This window comes from Heterodontus francisci, chromosome 5 (assembly GCF_036365525.1).
Source record: "Heterodontus francisci isolate sHetFra1 chromosome 5, sHetFra1.hap1, whole genome shotgun sequence".
Classification (NCBI taxonomy): Eukaryota; Metazoa; Chordata; class Chondrichthyes; order Heterodontiformes; family Heterodontidae; genus Heterodontus; species Heterodontus francisci.
Genome location: NC_090375.1, coordinates 71,139,750 through 71,156,570, shown reverse-complemented (window position 1 = coordinate 71,156,570; position 16,821 = coordinate 71,139,750). Strand labels below are relative to the sequence as shown.

The window sequence follows — 16,821 nt, the reverse complement described above, 5'->3', positions numbered from 1 at the left end:
CTTGCCACCTTGGATGACATTTGAGCCAGCATTTGTGCTTCCCGGGACAGCAAGTTTCCCCTGAGTCCCGACTTTCTCCAGCAGTTTCCATACCTATTTTAGATGAATTGACCTCCCACCTCAATGTGAGACCCCATATCAAAGGGCGCATAGGCTGTGGATGCTACCTGGTCCAGAGCCTCCTTATTCCTGGATAATATGCTGAATAAAGACAAGTGTGGTGTCCAGTGGAAGTAGAGCCCAGCCTGGAGTACACACCTAGGTCATGAACTCTGCAGATGGAAATCTCTAGATTTAAAAAAAACTTTAATAGCATTTTCAGCCCTCTTATTACAGGGGCTGATAGGCTGTTTAAACAATGTTTTGAAAGAGAGGGGCCATCTGCTGGGATTCTCAACTTCCCAGGGAAATTGAAACAGAATAATTTGAGCACCCATTATGTGCCCCTATTGCCGTGGGTATGATATATGTGGGTGTTATCCCCCATATTCTGCATACTTTGGTGGAGTCAACAATGAAGGTCAGCAACAGCCATATCCTGGAAATTAGGCCAGAATGGACGGCCTGCAGATATTCAGGGCCAATGGATTTCTCAGCCATTGCTCAATTTTCTTTTTAATTTTAAGTTTATTAATGATACTAAATATATATATAGAAACATGCCTGGGGGGTGAGAGATTGAAACAGAATAGTAATTTAGCAAAAGGTATCCTTAATAAGTTATTCTATTGATTAATGCCATCGTAGCATGAGTCTGTCTCTCTATGGCCTGTGTGGCAAATCATTTGACAAACTTTTCTTCATAAATAATTTAATAAGTTCAAGTGCAAATTTTTAGTCCCAGCTGTAATTTATTCTTAGTATTTAATAGTTTTTTAATGTGAAAATGAAGTATATCGCATTGTTTTGTGATTTATATTCTTTTATTCTTTTCTATCTTTCAGAAAATTAGCATGACCAGTCCTGGTCACATTGTCCCTGTCCGAGCCTTGCTTTGTTCATACAAATGTTTTAATGAACCAGGCCATCAATTCTACGGGATAGCAATACCATGAGTAATGTAACCTGACAATATTGGATAACGAACATTAATAAACTGAAGACGACCTTTGTAGGGAACTGCAAATAACATACATTTTAGGTCGCGATTTAAGAAATAACAAGAGGTCATATAGGCTATTAACGGATTACACATTTTCCATATCCCCAAGCACTAGAATACAAATGTTATTTATATCATGCCTGTTTCAAAAATGTCTTCATTTTTGTTAAATTTTAATGTTACTTAAATAGTGATCCATCCTTTGGGAGACTGAAAATGCCCTTTGTAACCCCATATTGTCATTTCATACTCATGCTTTAGTTCCTGCTTAAAGTAACTGCTGTGTTTTACCTACAACAGAAAATTCCTTTCTTTTGCCTGCCTTCCCATGAATTGAAAGCGGAGCGTAGAGTTCAAGATGCACTCGCTAAGACAGCCATGTTACACTTATTTCACTTGGACAGCTTGTAAATCAGTGATTTGTGTCATGTTGGACACCTTTCCAAAGATTGCCAAAATGGTTAGTTCGGTACTTGTTATGGTGCTCTAACCTCCTAGGTAAATGTCAAAGACCATTGTGTTAACAGATGTCTGAAGGGCTGTTAGTTGCAGTTATCCTCATATTTTTAACAAAAATTGTTATCTGGACTTATCAGTTAAAGCTCACCTGAAGTTTAAAATATCAGTCCTCACCTTGGGTTCTTTATTTATACAAAGAGGGCCAGTTTCCTGTGTATTCCAGGATTGGACTCCTATGGTATGTGGAGGATTTTTATAAGAATGTAAGTAACATATTCCTCATTCAGAGAAAGCTTTCATCCAACCATCCATTCTTCCTTCCCTCCTTTGATCTCAGACATGCTGTTCTAAGACGGACTAAGTGGAAAATAGATGCTTTTCCTAAGGAAGGGAAACATCAAATGGGAGAATCTGACTGCGTTGTCTCCCACATTCTCAGCTTGCTCAGAACAGCACTGACAGATGATGGAACAATATTAGATACCTAAGAATAGGCCAGCTGCAGGATACCCTTTTTGTAAGAATTCAATTTTATGTAAATCTAAAGGTTTTGGTTGCAGCAGCTTTGACAGAAGCGGAGGTACGGAGCGAACTTGCAGCTGGGAGGTCAGTTTCAGTGTAAGTGAAAAGTTAATTCCCTTTTGTTTTCGGAGGACCAGGGGACTGCTGGTAGATTTGTTGGGAATTTAGAATAGTGGGAATGGAGGTTAAGGCAGTTGTATGTTCCTCCTGCAGAATGTGGGAGGTAAGGGTCGCCAAGAATGTCCCTGCTGACTGCATCTGCGGGAAGTGCACCCAACTCCAGCTCCTCGAGAACCGCGTTAGGGAACTGGAGCTGGATGAACTTCGGATCATTCGGGAGGCGGAGGGGGTTATTGAGAGGAGTTATGGGGAGGTAGTCACACCTCAGGTAAAAGAAGTAGGTAGATGGGTTACCGTCAGGGGAAGGAGAGGGAACCAGCAGGCAGTGCAGGGATCCCCTGTGGCCGTTTCCCTCAACAACAGGTATACCGTTTTGGATACTGTTGCGGGGGACGACTTACAAGGGGTAAGCAGTGGGGTACAGGTCTCTGGCACAGAGTTTGTCCCTGTTGCTCAGAAGGGAAGGGGGAAGAGGAGCAGAGCATTAGTCATTGGGGACTCCATAGTTAGGGGAACAGATAGGAGGTTCTGTGGGAACGAGAGAGACTCACGGTTGGTGTGTTGCCTCCCAGGTGCCAGGGTTCGTGATGTCTTGGATCGTGTTTTTGGGATCCTTAATGGGGAGGGGGAGCAGCCCCAAGTCGTGGTCTACATAGGCACCAACGACATAGGTAGGAAGAGAGATGGGGATTTAAGGCAGAAATTCAGGGAGCTAGGGTGGAAGCTTAGAGCGAGAACAAACAGAGTTGTTATCTCTGGGTTGTTGCCCGTGCCACGTGATAGCGAAGCGAGGAATAGGGAGAGAGAGGAGTTGAACACGTGGCTGCAGGGATGGTGTAGGAGGGAGGGTTTTGGTTTCCTGGATAATTGGGGCTCTTTCTGGGGTAGGTGGGACCTCTACATACAGGATGGTCTTCACCTGAACCAGAGGGGTACCAATATCCTGGGGGGGAGATTTGCTAGTGCTCTTCGGGGGGGTTTAAATTAATTCAGCAGGGGAATGGGAACCTAAATTGTAGTTCCAGTGTCCAGGATGTTGAGAGTAGTGAGGTCAGGGATAAGGTTACAAGGACGCAAGAGGGCACTGGCAAGCAAGAACTTGGTTTAAAGTGTGTCTACTTCAACGCCAGGAGCATCCGGAATAAGGTGGGTGAGCTTGCAGCATGGGTTGGTACCTGGGATCTCGATGTTGTGGCCATTTCGGAGACATGGGTAGAGCAGGGGCAGGAATGGATGTTGCAGGTTCCGGGATTTAGATGTTTCAGTAAGAACAGAGAAGATGGTAAAAGAGGGGGGGGTGTGGCATTGTTAATCAAGGAGAGTATTACAGCGGCAGAAAGGACGTTTGAGGACTCGTCTACTGAGGTAGTATGGGCCGAGGTTAGAAACAGGAGAGGAGAGGTCACCCTGTTGGGAGTCTTCTATAGACCTCCGAATAGTTCCAGAGATGTAGAGGAAAGGATAGCGAAGATGATTCTCGACAGGAGCGAGAGTAACAGGGTAGTTGTTATGGGGGACTTTAACATTCCAAATATTGACTGGAAATACTATAGTTCAAGTACTTTAGATGGGTCAGTTTTTGTCCAGTGTGTGCAGGAGGGTTTTCTGACACAGTATGTAGACAGGCCAACCAGGGGCGATGCCACATTGGATTTGATACTGGGTAATGAACCCGGACAGGTGTTAGATTTAGATGTAGGTGAGCACTTTGGTGATAGTGATCACAATTCGGTTAGGTTTACCTTAGCGATGGGCAGGGACAGGTATATACCGCAGGGCAAGAATTATAGCTGGGGGAAAGGAAATTATGATGCGATTAGGCAAGATTTAGGATGCGTAGGATGGGGAAGGAAACTGCAGGGGATGGGCACAATAGAAATGTGGAGCTTATTCAAGGAGCAGCTACTGCGTGTCCTTGATAAGTATGTACCTGTCAGGCAGGGAGGAAGTTGTCGAGCGAGGGAGCCGTGGTTTACTAAAGAAGTTGAAGCGCTTGTCAAGAGGAAGAAGAAGGCTTATGTTAGGATGAGACGTGAAGGCTCAGTTAGGGCGCTTGAGAGTTACAAGCTAGCCAGGAAGGATCTAAAGGGAGAGCTAAGAAGAGCAAGGAGAGGACACGAGAAGTCATTGGCGGATAGGATCAAGGAAAACCCTAAGGCTTTCTATAGGTATATCAGGAATAAAAGAATGACTAGAGTTAGATTAGGGCCAATCAAGGATAGTAGTGGGAAGTTGTGTGTGGAATCAGAGGAGATAGGGGAAGCGTTAAATGAATATTTTTCGTCAGTATTTACAGTAGAGAAAGAAAATGTTGTCGAGGAGAATACTGAGATTCAGACTACTAGGCTATATGGGATTGAGGTTCACAAGGAGGAGGTGTTAGCAATTTTGGAAAGTGTGAAAATAGATAAGTCCCCTGGGCCAGATGGGATTTATCCTAGGATTCTCTGGGAAGCCAGGGAGGAGATTGCAGAGCCTTTGTCCTTGATCTTTATGTCATCATTGTCGACAGGAATAGTGCCGGAAGACTGGAGGATAGCAAATGTTGTCCCCTTGTTCAAGAAGGGGAGTAGAGACAGCCCTGGTAATTATAGACCTGTGAGCCTTACTTCGGTTGTGGGTAAAATGTTGGAAAAGGTTATAAGAGACAGGATTTATAATCATCTTGAAAAGAATAAGTTCATTAGCGATAGTCAGCACGGTTTTGTGAAGGGTAGGTCGTGCCTCACAAACCTTATTGAGTTTTTCGAGAAGGTGACCAAACAGGTGGATGAGGGTAAAGCAGTGGATGTGGTGTATATGGATTTCAGTAAGGCGTTTGATAAGGTTCCCCACGGTAGGCTATTGCAGAAAATACGGAAGTATGGGGTTGAAGGTGATTTAGAGCTTTGGATCAGAAATTGGCGAGCTGAAAGAAGACAGAGGGTGGTGGTTGATGGCAAATGTTCATCCTGGAGTTTAGTTACTAGTGGTGTACCGCAAGGATCTGTTTTGGGGCCACTGCTGTTTGTCATTTTTATAAATGACCTGGAAGAGGGTGTAGAAGGGTGGGTTAGTAAATTTGCGGATGACACGAAGGTCGGTGGAGTTGTGGATAGTGCCGAAGGATGTTGTAGGGTACAGAGGGACATAGATAGGCTGCAGAGCTGGGCTGAGAGATGGCAAATGGAGTTTGATGCGGAAAAGTGTGAGGTGATTCACTTTGGAAGGAGTAACAGGAATGCAGAGTACTGGGCTAATAGGAAGATTCTTGGTAGTGTAGATGAACAGAGAGATCTTGGTGTCCAGGTACATAAATCCCTGAAAGTTGCTACCCAGGTTAATAGGGCTGTTAAGAAGGCATATGGTGTGTTAGCTTTTATTAGTAGGGGGATCGAGTTTCGGAGCCACGATGTCATGCTGCAGCTGTACAAAACTCTGGTGAGGCCGCACCTGGAGTATTGCGTGCAGTTCTGGTCACCGCATTATGGGAAGGATGTGGAAGCTTTGGAAAGGGTGCAGAGGAGATTTACTAGGATGTTGCCTGATATGGAGGGAAGGTCCTACGAGGAAAGGCTGAGGGACTTGAGGTTGTTTTCGTTGGAGAGAAGGAGGAGGAGAGGTGACTTAATAGAGACATATAAGATAATCAGAGGGTTAGATAGGGTGGATAGTGAGAGTCTTTTTCCTCGGATGGTGATGGCAAACACGAGGGGACATAGCTTTAAGTTGAGGGGTGATAGATATAGGACAGATGTCAGAGGTAGTTTCTTTACTCAGAGAGTAGTAGGGGCGTGGAACGCCCTGCCTGCAACAGTAGTAGACTCGCCAACTTTAAGGGCATTTAAGTGGTCATTGGATAGACATATGGATGAAAATGGAATAGTGTAGGTCAGATGGTTTCACAGGTCGGCGCAACATCGAGGGCTGAAGGGCCTGTACTGCGCTGTAATGTTCTCAATCTAAATCAAAGGAAGAATCAATAAAAATCTCAAATTTATCTTCCTGAGAGATTGCATGACTAGTGGGTAAGGAAGATGCTGTATGTGACTGAACTATGTCTGGATGTGGTGGGCTTAATGCACGAAATGGACATATCCTGTATTTCTGTATGCTTATATTTTATTAGACAGAATTGTAGTCACAATCCAGCCAGATCATAGAACGGTACAGCACAAAAGACAGCCTATCGTGCCTGTGCCAGTGTTTTGAAAGAGCTGTCCAATTAGTCCCACTCCCTGCCCTTTCTCCATTGCCTTGTGCATTTTTCCCTTTCAAGTATTTGAACAATTCCTTTTTGAAAGACATCATGGAATCTGCTTCTACCACCGTCTCAAACAGTGCATTCCAGATCTTAACAACTCGCTGTTGTTATGACCAGATGAGAAACAGGCCTAGGGCTCCCTTTCAGCCTTCACCTGGTCTTACTATAACAGGGTTTAATTTTTTTTTATATTCATTTTTAATATTTGTCAGTTCCGAAGAAGGGTCACTGACCCGAAACATTAACTCTGCTTCTCTTTCCACAGATGCTGCCAGACCTGCTGAGTGGTTCCAGTATTTCTTGTTTTTATTTCAGATTTCCAGCATCCACAGTATTTTGCTTTTAATTTTAAACACACTGTTTTTAGCTCCCCCTTGGTGAATCCTTGTTCACCCCTTTCCAATTATAAGGCAAATAAACCAGCACAACCAGGCTTTCTTAGGTTTCAAGAAGAAAAGTGAAATTTTATTAAACTTCAGCTCTAATTTGGTTAATGTCTATGGATACACAATGCACCCACGCGAGCATGCATATGCGATACACACATGCAGACAGGGACAGAAAAGAACAGAAGAAATAAAGTGGAAAAGTTTCAAGCAATATCTGAAGAGCTTTTGTTAGGGGTCTAGTCCTTGCTTGTAGGTGGATCTTGCTTTTCCTTGGGGCCCAGTATTCTTCTTAAACCTTATTCACTGTAGGAGACTTTTCTCTCCTGGGGTTCATGTGTCTTCAGTGGATTTTTGGAGTTCTGTGAGAAAGAGATGGGAGCAGACAGGAGAGGCTGTGGCGAGCCAGCCAGCAGGGGTCTTTTCAATCCAGAAGCAAACAGCTTTCTGCCAGTTCAAACACTGTCTCTCCAATTTAAACTCTCAGTTCAAACTCTGCAACACCCAGTTAGTCATGTGACTAACTGGTCTGACCACGTCTGTTTGTGGATTGAATTGGATCAGGGAATAGCTCCTTTGTCCAGACACTGTCAGTTAATATTCAAACATTGTCTTTCCAGCCAGGGGCCTGCAAACTCTTCTAATAGCCCTTCTCTTCTTCCCAGCAACAATTTGAAATTTAATGTCCATGTGGAGAAATTAATGTGCTTCATTCTTGGCAGGTGGGGGCCTACATGGCACTGTGTAAAACAAAAAAAAGTTTCCTCATGTTGTCTCTGGTTCTTTTGCCAATTACCTTAAATCTGTGTCTTCTGATTACTGACCATGCTGCCACTGGAAACAGTTTCTTCTTATTTACTCTATCAAAACCTTTCATAATTTCGGACACCTCTATTAAATCTGTCCTTCACTCGCTCTGTTCTAAAGTGAACAAACCCAGCTTCTGTAATTTCTCCACATAACTTAATTCCCACATGGTACCATTCTCGGAAAGGGAAGGGTAGGTTGATCTGGTGCAGATAGAAGCAGGGGAGGGTACTCAGGAAGGACAGGGTGGAGTGATCGGGTGCTTGGAGAAGTGGGGGAGGGTACTCGAGAAGGACAGGGTGGGGTGATGGGGTGCATGGAGGAGCAGGTGAAGGTGGAGCGGCGTGTCCACGGTGCGGAATTGTTGCTGTTGATGCGGAAGCTGGATGTTGGCAGCTGCGGGGGTGGTGTATTGATTAGAGCATTACAGTCAGAAGATAGTCAGCAATGGCCTAAAGGGAGGGATAAGTGCTGTCAACGTCAGGGATCTATGGGGCAAATTGAGGGTACCGACAAGCAGAGGGAATGGTCACAGTCAATGGGGGCAAATGGATTCTGTAGGGGGTGACGGTCAAGACTAATGTTTGGGTATTTGACAACTTCACAGGGAGGGGAATGGGACTTGGCAACAATGGTCAGGTCGATTTGAGGAGGATCAAGGCATTTCCTTAATAATGGGAGTAGGAACGGGAGGAGGAATGGCATGAATAAACTGATCATTACACTGTCTGTGGTAATGCAGGGACGTTCAATGGTAACGGACGGAAGGGTAACGGTAATATTAGGTGGGTCAAGGGTGATGGGTTCCGGCTGGAAGGTTGCAGGAGGAAGTTGGAAGGTGGGGAGATTTGCCCTGAATTCTATGCGCACTATTTTCTCCAATGATAATGCAAACTACGTGGCCACTCAAGGATTGCAAGAAGAGTGGGAGGAGACAAACGATAGTGGATATATCTTCTATCTGGCTGCAATTTAAAGGCAGCTATAAGGGAACTGCTCATTGCCTCGATGTTTTAGCTCACAGGCAACAGAGGGCTGAATTGCCACGCTCTGCTTATTTATTGGTCAGAAAAGCTTCAACGACATGAGTCTCAGCTGTATAATTTGTCCAATACCACTGGAAGAAGAGCATAGAGAGAGACGAAGGAGGGCTCTTTTCCCTCAAATCGGGATGCCTGAGCACCAGCAACAGGCAGAACAGGAAGGTGATGATGCTCCAAATAATAACATCCAGGAACGGCCTTATCAAAGATGGGCAGTGGCACGTCATCGCATCTGCAGGACAAGGACAAATTACCTTTAAATGTCAGAGAGGCAATGCCTGAGACACCTAATGATGTCACGTGAAATGGTCACAGAAATTTGTAGAATCCTGCGGCGTGACCTAAAACCACTTGGCTTTGGTGGGAATCCCATGCCAGTCACCCTCAAGTTGACTGCTGCACTGTTTTTTTGCTAGTGGGTCGTTCCAGGGATCAACGGGTGACATATGTGGCATATCACAGTCTGCAACCCATAGGTGCATCAAAGAGGTGACCAATGCCCTTTTTCGATGTGTGGATGATTTCATTTACTTAACTGTAGACGAAGACAGCCAGGCAGCAAGATCTGCAGCCTTCGGCGCCATTGCTGAGTTCCCTGGAGTGCAAGGGGTGATCGACTGTACTCGTGGCCATTAGAGCTCCCTGTAACCAGTATGCTGTATCTGTTAATCGCAAAGGCTTCTACTCTTTAAACATACAATTTGTTTGCGACCACAGGAGAAGAATCATGCATGTTTGTGCACATTTCCCAGGGAGCTGTCATGCCTCATACATTTTGAGAAACTCACAGCTGTCAGCAGTTTTTGAGTAACTAGCCGAAGTGGACGGATGGATCCTGGGTGACAAGATTACCCCCTTTGCACATGGTTGTTGACACCAGTACATCATCCCCAAAGCGTTGTTGAAGAGAGCTACAATGCTGTTCATGCATCCACCAGAGCCATCATTGAATACACATTGTCATGCTGAAAATGCCATTCCACTGCCTTGACTGGTTTGGAGGGGCTTTTCAGTAAGTGTCACAGAGGGTGTCACAAATAATCATTGTCTGCTGTGCCTTGCACAACCTTGCAATTAGACACAGCTACATTCTGCAGGCAGAGGAACAGGAGAAACAGCAAGCCTCCTCAGATGAGGAAGTCTGTGAAGAGGGTGAGGGGGAGGACAACAATGCCAATGATGTCGTTATCAATATGAGGGCCATGGAGAACATGCAAGGGACATCAGCAAGAACCTCATATATCCAACAGTAAGCCACATCATCAAGGAGGAGAAAAATAAAAATTCCCACATATATTCAGCATAGATTTGTTAAGGGAAGATCTTGTTTGACCAAATTGGTCAAAATATTTGAAGAAGTAACAAGGAAGATAGATGAGGGTAGTGCAGTTGATGTGGTCTTTTACAAGGTCCCACATGTTAGACTGGTTAAAAAAATAAAATCCCATGAGATCCAGGGAAATGCAGCAAGGTGGATACAAAATTGATTCTGGCTGGAGGGCTGTTTCCAGTGGCGTTCCGCAGGGCTCCGTACTGGGTCCCCTATTTTTTGTGGTGTATATTAATAATTTGGACGTAAATGTACGGGACATGATCAAGAAGTTTGCGGACAACACAAAGATTGGTCGTGTGGTAGATAGCGAGGAGAATGGCTGTAGGTTGCAGGAGGATATTGATGGTCTGGTCAGATGAGCAGAAAAGTGGCAAATGGAATTCAACTTGGAGCAAGGTGAGGTGATGCATTTGGGGAGGTCAAACAAGGCAAAGAAATACACAATTAATGGGAAAATACTGAGAAGTGTAGAGGAAGTGAGGGACCTTGGAGCAAATGTCCACAGATCCCTGAAGGTAGCAGGACAGGTCGACAAGGTGGTGAAGAAGGCATATGGAATCCTTTCCTTTACTAGCCGAGGTATAGAATACAACAGCAGGGAGGTTATGCTGGAACTGTATAACTCATTGGTTAGTCCACAACTTGAGTACTGTGTGCAGTTCTGGTCACCTCAATACAGAAAGGATATAATTGCATGAGAGAGGGTACAGAGGAGATTTACAAGGATGTTGCCAGGACTGGGAAAATGCAACTATGAGGACAGATTGGATAGGCTGGGGTTGTTCTCCTTGGAACAGAGAAGGCTGAGGGGAGATTTGATTAAAATGTACAAAATTTTGAGTGGCCTGGATAGAGCTGAGGTGAAGGGTCTATTCACCTTAGCAGAGAGGTCATTGACGAGGGGGCATAGATTTAAATTGATTGGTAGCAAAATTAGATGGGAGATGAGGGAAAACTTTTTCACCCAGAAGGTGGTGATGGTTTGGAACTCACTGCCTGAAAGGGTAGTTGAGGCAGGGACCCTCAACTCATTGAAAAGGAGTCTGGATATGCACTTCAAGTGCTGTAAGCTGCAGGGCTACGGACCAAATGCTGGAAGGTGAGATTAGAATAGGTGGATAGTTTTTCAGCTGGCACAGACACGATGGGCCAAGTGGCCTCTTTCTGTGCCTTAAACTTTCTATGATTCTATTCAAATACACCTGAGGTCTTAGTCACTGCTGCAATCTTAATGAAGCTTTGCTGCACTTCGATGTGACTGGCAGTTGAAATCTTCTACGGGCTACAATGGATGCGAATACACACCACTGCAAGCACCATTACGTTGTGACCGCAGAACCACAAATGTAAGGTATGACAGTAGTGGAAAAAGTGAATAACCATCAATTGATAAACAGCTATCATTGAAGACTGAATATTCAAATAGCAATGGGAAATGGACACGGGACATTTTCTGAGATACTTGGCAAACATCAATGCATTCTTCCCATACGCCTCCAATGAACATTTTCGGTTTCATCTGAAACCAGGCAAATGATTTACGAGTGTGTCAAATGTTAAAGTAAATAAGGATGTATTGAAACTTATTGAACAGTTGTACATTATTTACAGCACCTGTGCCACCTTCATGCTCAAAAGTGTTTCATTTTACCCTTTCTGCCACTATGTCCAGGCGTTACACCGATGTTAGCAGCTGAGGTGAAGGCTGTCTGCTCAGTGCGCTGCCCAGTTACTGTGGATGACCGTGGCGGGCATCATCTGGAGGAATGGAGCCTTGATGGCTCCATCCTACTGGGGGTCTGCAGCAATGGTGCTTGAGTATCCTCCGTGTGCTCGCCTGCTTGAGGTAAGGAGGGCAATGTCAATGGGTGGACAAGACGCCGCTTACCCTAGGGGTATCCTGAGAGGAAGGCCCGGCGCAGCTTGCACGTGCTCCTTCATAGCATCTGCCTGTCTCCGTGAGGGGAAGGAGTACCTGTAGGGAGGTCCAAGTTCCTCGTCCCCCTCCTGCTTAGACTTTTCTGCATGGAGTCCACGGCAATAGCAATGTAGTGCAAGTTTGATTGCATATGGCTCGAGTGCTCAACCAGACCCACTACGGAGCTCACCAAACTCTCGACTGAGGAAGCCATTTGTTCAAATGCCTGGGACATGACAGATGTCATGGCTTGCATGGACTCCTCCATGGCATGCACAAAGCCACGCATGACCTCAGGCATCTCCAACATATTTCGGACATTGCTTGGCTCCACATCCAGCAGACTTCCTGTAGTAACAAACAGAGGATCATCATGAGCACGAGGTTGAACAGGGGCCTGGTCCTCAGCAATCCCGCCTTTGTCTGGGGTCCCAACTGGCACATGCTCCCTCAGCTGCTGGGATGTGTTTGTGTCATGCTCACCAGATTGTGTCCCAGATTCTAATCTAAAACCCCTGTGGACTACATGGATGTATCTGCGCTGGCGGAGGTGGAAGAAGAGGTGGGTGACAGTGCACCCTCTGGTGCATTCGCGTCTTCTTCCACTCCAGAGGAGGAGTCTTGGGCCTTGCGGCTGCCAGACACTTGAGTGCAGGCACATTCAGTGGAGACACAAACAGAGGCACATTAAGCATCAGCTGAGTTCACACACTTTCATTGGGTGTGCATGCATGGCTGCAAGACTGAAGATGACACTTCATCCTTACACCTTGAAGATCCTGCCTTGCCATTGTAGTATAAGGGTCTGAAAGGGTTAATCTTGAGTGTGTGTAAAGAATACCTCCTACCATGATGCAGTAAGAGGTCATATGAGAGAGACTTGAAGCTAGATGCAGCGTGGTTTTTGGTGGTCACACAGACTAGTGTGAAGATGTATATGGTTCTAATATAATAAATATCAATGTTCTAACTAACCCAGACTGAAGTATCTCTATCAGCTAGACTAAGTAAGGTGGCAGCATACCAAACCAACATACAAATGGTAATCAGCGGTGAGATCGAAACCAACGAGGTGAAGCGAAAGACACCATTAAACCCTGCCAGCAATGTGGCGACAAAATTACCCTCAGACGTGAATAGTGTCCTGCAAACAGAGCAGAATGCTTCTGTAAGAAAATAGGGTATTTTTGTAAAATATGTCAGACAAAAATATATACTCTCACAGGTGCAAAAGAAAAATCATTCAAGAATAGAATGGTCAACGATGTTAAACAACCTTCAGCAGAACAACCAATGCACTTTCTTGGAGAGATCAGTGATCCAAGTCAGGCATTTTGGTCTGCCGATATATGTGTCAACAGGCATATCACTAATTTTAAACTTGATACTGGAGCGAGTGTAACGATCTTATCAGACAAATAGCCATGGTTATCAACACATTTTCTGCAACTAACAGAAACCCAGTTACATGGCCCAGGAGGGGTTGAACTCAAAGTAAAGGGGAAGCTACAGGTAACACTCCCCAATACAAGGTAAAACAAATATTAGACACTTTGTATGTTCTAAAGAATCAGGAGTTCTCTCTTTTAAGAAGAGCTTGTATTGACTTTCATCTTATAAGGAAATTAGAAGAAGTTAAGCAACAAGAATCTGGGAGTCAATTCCAAGAGGAGTTTCCAAAATTGTTTACCAGTCTGAAGACAGAATATAGTATTACATTGTGGAAAGATGCTAAACCAGTATGTCTTTTTATGCCTAGAAAGATTCCACACCCACTAATGAAGCAAGACCAACATCAATTAGAAGACATGACCAGGAAGGGAGTCATTTCTCCTGTTACTGAACCTACAGAGTGGTGTTTGTGAATGGTTCCAGTTCTTAAACCCAACAGTGATCTTTGCATTTGTGTAGATTTAACTTAATAAGGCTGTGACATGAGAAGTCCATGCAATATCCTCAGTGGACGACAGCTTGGCAAACGTTCAGTGTTCATGAAACTTGATGCGAATAGAGGCTTTTGGCAGGTTCCATGAGATAAGAAGTCCAGGTTATTGATGACCTTCATTACTCCCTTTGGAAGATTTTGTTTTAACCGTCTATAGTTTGGTATCATGCCAGCACTGGAAATATTCCAGAGGAGTATGTCAAATATTCTACAGGGCCTTGAAGGTTTAATGTGCCAGATGGACGAAATTTTAGTTCATGGAGAGTCCATCGGTGAACATATCCTAAGGGTTCGAGCGGTTTTGAACCGTCTGCAGGACAAAGGCCGAACACCCAATGAGAAATGTGAGTGTTCAAAAACAGACATTTGTTATTTAGGACACATTGTCAGCAGTAGCGGCATAATGGCAAACCTGCAAAAGACAAGAGCCGTTAGTGAATTTCAACTTCCTACTTCGATTCATGATCTTCAGTGGTTTCTTGGCATGGTCAATCAGTTGGCAAAATTCCTACCTAATTTAGCACAAGTTACTGAGCCTCTACGACAACTGTTAAGAAAAGATCAAGCATGGTACTGGGATGCACATCAACAGCAAACATTTCAAAGGATCAAGGAGTTTCTGATTTCGACAGATGTCTTAGCTCATTATAATCCATTACTTCCAACAACAATTGCGGATGACGCCTCATCCACAGGGATAGTGGCAATCCTTTTCCAAGAACAGCTAGATGGAAGTCGACAACCTGTTTGGTACGTGTCACGAGCATTGTCCGACACAGAGACAATATATACTGTGATAGAGAAAGAAGCTCTCGCAGTCACCAGGGCTTGAGGAGTTTTCGGACTACATTATAGGATAAAGATTGTCATAGAGACTGACCAAAACCCCTAGTTTCCTTACTCGACGAAAAGGAACTCACTAAGGTGCCTCCATGGATCCAGAAATTTTGATTGAAGCTCATGAGGTTCACATACGATACAATATATGTGCAGGGCAAGCAACAAATGACAGCGGATGCATTGTCCAGAGTGACAGTTGGCCATTCTACTCAACAGGATGTTACCTTCATTGACAAAATTGAGTCATACTCGCAGGTCACTGCATCACAATGGCCGGCAAGTTCAAATAAACTCCAACAAATTTATCAGACACCAATGCAAGATGAAGAGTGCATTGAGGTCTGCCAATATTGCAAGCAAGGTTGGCCACAACAGAGTCCTAGTGCTAAGAGGATGAAAATCTTCTTTGAACACAGAAGACACTGTACCATAGTGGACGATTTGCTGGTATATGACGAGAGATTGGTGATTCCAGAGTCAATCCAGGTAGAGATCTTGGAGAAAATACACCAGGGTCATATGGACATAACCAAATGTAGAAACGGCTCAGGCGTCCGTGAGGTGGCCTAGAATATCAAAGGCTATTGAAGAAATGGTCTCAAATTGTCACGTGTATGCAATTCAAAGAGGATCAGAGAGAACCTCATCCCGACCCAACCAGACCATGGGAACGATTGCCGATGGATCTATTCCTCTTTGATGGAAAATCTTATCTAATTGTAGTAGATTATTTTTCTAGATGGATTGAGGTTAAACGTGTTTACACAACAACAACTGAAGCAGTTATTCGAGTGTTACAAGAAATCTTTGCAACACATGGTATATCTGATCACATAGTGTCTGACGATGGACCACAATTTGCAAATTAGTACTTCATAAACTTTGCAGAAATCAGTGCATTTAACAAGTTCTCTTAGATATTCACAATCCAATGGAGAAGCTGAGCGAGCAATCAGAACTATTAAAGCACTGTTAAAGAAGAATCAGGAATTCCAATCAGCACTTCTGAACTGCAGAACTACTCCATTGTTATGCAGATTAGCACCATCCAAGATGTTAATGGGAAGAAAATTTAGGAAGCACCTTCCAACTTTACATAAGAAATTACTACCAGGGATACTAATCCAGAATTATCGGAGTGTTCAAGGCAGAAACAAACTCCTAATTATAACAGGAAATACTGTACCACAAACCTATTGAAGTTGTCAGAAGGGCAAAAGGTATGGGTACGACACTAAAACAAAGGAGTTATTCTCCAGAGAGAGGAGAATCAACAGTGATCTTATTTACTAAGAGCTTCAGAAGGTGTTATATGAAGAAATGAAAGAAAACTTATTCCTTTACATCAAAGAAGTCAATCAGTCATACATTTGGATGAATCAGATGGTGAACCAGAAATTCAGAAAACTCAGGTACTAAAAACCTCAATGAAGGTTGTCCAAGTCAAGAGACAAGAGTTCAGAAAAAGACTACCAATCTTCCACGTCTGATGAAAACAATATAAGGGAGAGTTGTGAAGCCTCCTGACAGATTGAATCTATGAAGTCAGAGACTTGGGGGGAGATGGGGTAGTATGTAAATAAAAAGTGAATGTATGCTAATATATATTTGGATAAAGACTTGGGAGGAGATGTCGAATAAGGGTCTGAAAGGATTAACCTTGAGAGCAAAGAATACCTCCTACCATGATGATGTCAGAGATCATGTGGAGAGACTTGAAGCTAGATGCAGCGTAGCTTTTGGTGGAGTCACACAGGCTAGTATGAAGATGTATATGGTTCGTATATAATAAATATCAATGTTCTAACTAACCCAGACTGAAGTATCTCGATCAGCTAGACTAAGTAAGGTGGCAGAATTCCAAAGCAACATACAACAGCCATCTGATACTGCCCTGCCTCCCTCCTCTTCAGCCGGTGGCAAGGCTCTAATGTCAGCGACATTTCCTCCTGTCTTGGCTTGCTCACGCTGTTTATGGGTGCATTTGTCTTGCAGGAGACTGTACAGATTGAATGAGATTTTTTTAAAAAAGCATCACAACCATAGTAAACTTGCATCGACATTATTCATTCAGGACTGGCTTTTGCACGACTCATCCAAACA

At 44.0% G+C, this 16,821-nt stretch overlaps 1 protein-coding gene across 3 annotated transcripts in view; it reads left to right on the top strand.

The window, feature by feature from the left end:
* The window catches only part of lrrc69 (leucine rich repeat containing 69), a 104,132-nt gene extending 90,163 nt beyond the window's left edge, over positions 1-13,969 (top strand). For 2 of the 3 annotated variants that reach the window (XM_068030824.1, XM_068030823.1), the window contains one exon: positions 945-2,934. In XM_068030824.1, coding sequence (XP_067886925.1) covers positions 945-1,055 — 111 coding nt within the window. In that variant the 3' untranslated portion in view covers positions 1,056-2,934. Of the gene's footprint in view, positions 1-944; positions 2,935-13,692 lie in introns of those variants that run through there. The other variant, XR_010974966.1, reaches the window with a different exon arrangement.
* The last annotated feature ends 2,852 nt before the right edge of the window (positions 13,970-16,821 follow it).